We start from the raw sequence: 6,009 nt of genomic DNA on the forward strand, positions 1-6,009 counted from the left end.
TCACAGTCAACGCTCCCAACTCTACATTTCAAGGTGAACACAAGCTCCAGTGCAGTAAATATGATGTATGACAAAGGAATTAATTTACACTCATTGAACCTGCTCCATCTGCTCTAAACAGCCTGATTAGAAAGTTCACATAGTCCTGACCTGCGGCAAAATAATAAGGGTTTTCGAGGATTGTATTGATCCACAAACATGTGACTATCAGGGGTGTTCACTTTTCGGCACAGCAAATACTGCCACTCTGTGTTCCAAAACAGATGGTGCTGCCTGAGATTGAAACTCCACTGGAGAACTCATTTCTGCAGGATGCACACGGCGAAGAGTGTACCAGCCTTGACAAGGCAAACATGCTTTTATTTTCAAAAAGTGGATGACATATCTCTGTCGCTTAATTTCCCTTGTCATTCCTCTTTGATTCAATATCTTGAACGTGACTAATTTGGGCATTTGTTTTAAAAAGGCAAAGCTTAAAGTAAAACTCATGTGAGTGAATTTGATGCAAAATTAAAAGAGAATTCAGAAGCACTCCATACCTGATCATAGGTTATGTGTGGAATACCTAATGAACTGGGTTACCCATATAAAAATTATCTAGAGGCAACAGAGAATGACCTGAATGTCGTCATCCGAGTGTTATTGTCAAGTCCTGCTCTGAATTCAGACGACGTGTCTGAAAGGTCCGCTTGCTCTATTACTGTGCAAAAACCATTGACACTCCAAGTTACTTTTCTTCTCTTCTCGTTTCTTTTCTTTTTCACGGCACTGTTTTAATGCTACAATAATTCATGGAAACTTTTACCGTAACGTTTTCAGTGAACAGCCGAGGCTGCACTCCTGAACTGCTGTGATCTGAATAAATGATTAAGATTCTTTAAAACACTAACTGGGTGCTATGTGGTCTGGAGTGATGGATGTCCACCACCTTTAAGTATTTATCTGGTTAATTGTTGGGTACAAGCCTGACTCATTTAAAGACAGTAGAAATCCAGCTCAATCCAAATGGGGCAGTTCTGTTTCAAAAACAATAGTGAAACGTGCATTCTGGACAAGCACTGTTTAAATGATAATTACTTATAAAGGTTTCATGGACCTGTGTTTTGTATGGAGCCGTGATTCTGTGAGCTAATACAGTTAAGATCCTGACCAAAAGAGACTCAATCAAGCTCCTTTGTGAGTGTGGGCAGGTGGCTGTGTGAGCCGAGTCTCAAACACATCCAGTCAAAACACTCATCATGAGAGACTGTGGCTCAAAAGTAACCACAGTGGTGCTGTTTTGTTCTGTGGTCCCTTCCCTTAAGTACCTAGTGATCTGACAGGTCTCACCGCAATAAAGAGCAAACTACCAGATAACTCCAAGATCCACAAAACTTGGCAAACTTGTCGTCTGAGGTCACAATGTATGGCATTTTGCGCACAGTGTCATTCACATCAGGAAAGATAATGATTTCCTATGAACCTCTGTGTTTTTATATGAATCACTGCTGTCAAATGATCCATCAGATCCATTTCACTTGTATGCCGCGAGGATGATGTCATCCCTCTGGTTAAGGTCAAGTCGCTTCTTTACGCGCAAATGCTTCTATCGGATGTGCTGCAGCGTAAAATCCATCCTTGGTCCCTCGCGTTTAGCCAGAAAACAAAAAAAAAAAAAGCTAAACTACAATTCCTTTGAAATAAATAAGAGGTGGTGGCAGTGAGGTAATGCGGTGTGAGATTATTTCAAGTATTTGCGTTTCTCCCGCAAAAATATTAAGGTGGAGGAATTTGTTGTTGATGAAACTTGGACTGTCACTAAAAGGCTCGAATTGTTCGGTTCCTGAAGCAATGAACAAAACTTCTCACCTCCACTTTAAAGAATAGAAATGTCACTCACTGAGCACATAATCTGGCCTTTTAAGATGATTCGCAAGAGGTTGTGACTGGCATCTCTGAAGTAATTTCAATGCGCGCTTCATCTCTTCACGTGCAACCTTTTGAAACCACCTTTGGTTTCAGCTGCTGCATTTCAGCCAGAGATCTGAAAGTGGGGGAAAAAAGGCGGTGTTTTTTTTTTCTTCCTCTTCTTCTTCTGATGGCTTAGAGCCTATATCACTTCCTCCAAAGCCCCGATGACCGGAGCTTGTATCATTTAATTAATTCTCGGCGTGACGTGCTCGGAGGCAGGTAGAGAAAACAGGGAATTGGCGGAGAAGGAGGACCATTACGCAGGTTGTCATGACATCACCATGGGCTGGATATAAAGCGCAGAGGACTAATACGCAGAGTTAGAGGAGCACTGGAGGAGTTTTGGAGTAAAGGACGAACTGAAGCCTCTTGTGTTCAACAGCTGATTGGCTGAAGCCACCGTCCTCCTTTCTGAACTTCAGCGCAGAGGGATCTGAAAGAACCCAAGACTTGTCAAAATGAACTTGTCATATTTGGTAGCGTGTGGACTTATGGTCACCCTGCTTTCAGTAAGGATGGGCGCAAAACCTTTATCTCAGGCACAGCAGAAGGTAAGAAGAAGTTACTTGTGATCTCATTGCTGACAGCTAAAACAGTTATTTGCTTCACACTACAGTATTTGGCTGCTGGAAAATGAATCCCGCTTCATGAGTGAACAGCTGTTCTGTGGTTCAGGCGCCCAAGGCTGTTGATTTAGGCTTCATATTTCATAATTTCAGTTATGTTTAGCAATTCAGCAAAGACATTTCTTTCCACACTCGGGCTATGAAACTTCCCAGCAAGTGTTTTTTCCTCCCTCTTTAAACTATTTATTTAAAGGAGGGCATTTCTAATGTGCGCAAATGCCAGCTTTTATTGTCACTGCACTTTGCTCGGGAGCCAATCCGAATCAAAAGGCGCTCAAAGGGAATTAAAAAAAGGAAATTCGTGTGAAAGAAATTGTCAAGTAAATATCGACAATTTAGGATATGGAATCATCAATTATTAATCAATGTCAATATCATTTTGCAATTATTCTTGACCCGAATCAACACAAGTAATTAGAATAACCTAAACTGGGTGCAACGTATATCTTTACTAAACACATGATTTGGAATCGTTTAAACAATCGTTTTACTTTTAAATTGGTTAAAATTCCGAAATATTGTGAGTTGATGCTACAGCAGACCTACTTACAGATCAGAGCTGCGAACCACAAACACCTGTCTTACATGATACTTCACTGAGCGGCATAGAGTGAATATTAAGGTGAATCAGTCATTAATATACTCCATAAAGTCTGGATGACGTGTGTACAACAAAATAAATTAATCATACAGTGTGGTGCCTTACAAGTGGTTTAACTATTCTCATTTTGCCAAATGATTATTGTGTGAGAAAAAAAAAAAAAACAAGCACTTGACTGAGGTTCCCCTCAAGCATCATGCAAGCGAGATGCTTTGTTCAAACGGTTATCGAGCATGTTATCAAAGACGTATTTCATTTCACAATGTGTTTTCCCTAAAGGAGACATCGTTTATTTATTTTCTCAATTTCGCAGTCTCTCAGAAGTTTGCTGGGCGAGGAGCTGGCGGAGTTTCTGGAGTCGGAGGAGAGGGAGAGGCGGCTGGACGCTGTGCGCTCCCGGATACGGTTACTGCGTGATTTACGCATGGACACCAGGGCCAAGGGGATGTGGGCTCGTCTCCTTAACGATCAACCCGCAACCAGGAGACACAAATCGGGAAACAAGAAAGGCGGCTCCACGTCGCGGAGTGGCTGCTTCGGACACAAGATGGACAGAATAGGCACCATCAGTGGCATGGGGTGCTAGGGCCGGAGAGTGCTGCGACGGTGAGTGGCCCTTCATCCCCGAATATTCTCTGTCACCTCACGTAACTTGCTCATGTTTAACGGAAAATGGGAAGAGAACGAATGGATTCGGGGGGTGGAAGCATCTCATTTGGATTGTTTGGATCATGTGAGGGCTTTTAGAAGGTGGCAGATGTGATCACAGTCTCTGAATAGATCCAAACATTAGCCCTGATGGCCGAGGTGGAGGTTAATGCAGAAGCACATGAAGTAAGACAAAGACGCCCAGAAAAAAGGAGGCATTTAGACAATATTCTTAGTTTTAAAGGTTTATTTAAAAAATATTTTTTAAAAATCAGGGATGAGTTGCTGAATCTTGCACAAAAGAAGTTGGATTTTGATGATAATGCATGGCTTTCAATGTCAGAATCTCCTCATATAAATCAAATGCAACATATGCAAGCTGTCTGAGTGACTGGTCATATAATCCGCTACTTGAAATGTTGCTAAGCTACAGAAGTGGAAAAGTGTAATGTCGCAAACCTAAGTATTTCATCGAGCATCAGCCTGGTATATGTAGGGTTCCCCCTGAGGTCATGAATCCTTTTAAATCAGCAGGAAAGCCCACTTAAACCAGTGTAAGCTGACGTATTGGACGCAATCCAGTGGGTATTTGGGGAGTCCGCTCTTGTGTATTATTATGAATGGTCCCATCTGGAAAACAAAGACAATATGTCATATTTATGACGACAAAGAGAGCAGACAGAGATGGAGGAAGGAAGTGGGGATGCAGGGACATGCTTGAAACCACAGCACCCTGCAGTGGTCAAGAGCTTTCTGGGAACTCTGTTTTATTTTACCACCTGTTTAAAGAAAACAACAAAGAGATTGTGAAGTAATGAGGAAGCAAGGTGACACACAATTAATCCTGAGGCTTGAAGCCTTTTTGTGGTTACAGCAAACTGTGAACTGCTGTCAGGGGGAAGTCATTTAATGACTAATATGGATAAGTGTGTTTTTCAATGAATAATACCCAATTTGGAAGTCTGAATCTGATGTTTTATTCAGTGGTGAACTGGATAGATCAAGAATCAGGTTAACCCCTGTTGGTAAATTTGAATATATTCTGAGATTTCAGAGTAATCTGTTTGTTTTTTCTTTTAATCTAGGATTTGTGAGTGGCAGATGAATCACATAACAAAGAAGTTATTGTCTGGTGAAATGTCAATGAAACCTCAGTCTAACTTTTCTCCCCTTTGTCTTGCTCTTTCTCCAGACGTCTGGACGATGGGTTTGGACAACTAAAGCTGAGTTTGTTCTCACCAGAGGAAGAAAAAAAAAAAACCTCATCAAGTGATAGATTTTCGGTACGAAAGTCACCACGACCAGCATAAACCAAGACTGGGATGGCAATGCTACAAAATCCTCATATAAATATATATTACAAATATGCAAATATACATATACATATATGCATATATGTATACCAGAGTAATTGGTCAACAGATACAAATCCAGATGCATACACAACACGGCGGACGATGGTGTAAAAACTACAAACCGCAAGGCTGTATATTGTTGCTGCTGCTGCTGCTGTACATTCATGTACTTCATCTTCCCCAGCATAAATGTATTTATGTTTAAAAACTATTTATATGTTTATAAAAAAAAGAGATATTTATAAATATGAGTTCTATTTATGTAACATTTTGAAAATGGATGCAAACTGCAGGTCAATTGTGTTTGTTACCTTTTTCGTTTGTCTCAAATAGTTGTAAATGTTTTCAATGATGATAAAAAGAACATTCCATGTGCACTTACATGTTTTCTCCCTGAGTGTTTTATTGACGCCTAAGGAACATATCCGGCTTTACATTTCCATGAAAAAGTTTGTATTCTGGGTGGGACTTGTGGCCCTGTGCTCAGCTTCCTCACTTTGTTAAATGTTTTATCAGGACGACAAGGACGGCTGCTAAAGGCTAAATATCTGGATCAGGACTACTTCAGCAGTTTATTTGATTTTGTTGTTCGCATTCAGACTCCATGGCCTAACAAGTCATATTCCTGTTCATCTTAGAACCCTTAACTTTGAGTGAAATACAAACAGATACGTTTTTTCAGATTTTGCATGTTGCAAAGGTGGGAGTGGGCTGATAGGTTTGTGATAATGTGGATTGATGTTGTTGATATGGAAACAATAAAGAAATAGGTGAGGAAATGCTACCCGAGAGTTTCACCCCAGAATATACTGTAGTGACTTAGTAATGA

General features: G+C 40.7%; 1 protein-coding gene across 1 annotated transcript; it reads left to right on the forward strand.

The window, feature by feature from the left end:
• The first annotated feature begins 2,272 nt into the window (after nucleotides 1-2,272).
• On the forward strand, nucleotides 2,273-5,560 carry nppc (natriuretic peptide C). The gene is made up of 3 exons (XM_080472758.1): nucleotides 2,273-2,501; nucleotides 3,491-3,783; nucleotides 5,018-5,560. The coding sequence occupies exons 1-2, from the start codon at nucleotides 2,409-2,411 to the stop codon at nucleotides 3,761-3,763; spliced, it is 366 nt and encodes a 121-aa protein (XP_080328884.1). The 5' UTR covers nucleotides 2,273-2,408; the 3' UTR covers nucleotides 3,764-3,783; nucleotides 5,018-5,560.
• Nucleotides 5,561-6,009: the final 449 nt, after the last annotated feature.

The sequence above is a fragment of the Lipophrys pholis genome (genome assembly GCF_963383615.2).
Source record: "Lipophrys pholis genome assembly, chromosome: 10".
In the NCBI taxonomy this organism is placed as follows: Eukaryota; Metazoa; Chordata; class Actinopteri; order Blenniiformes; family Blenniidae; genus Lipophrys; species Lipophrys pholis.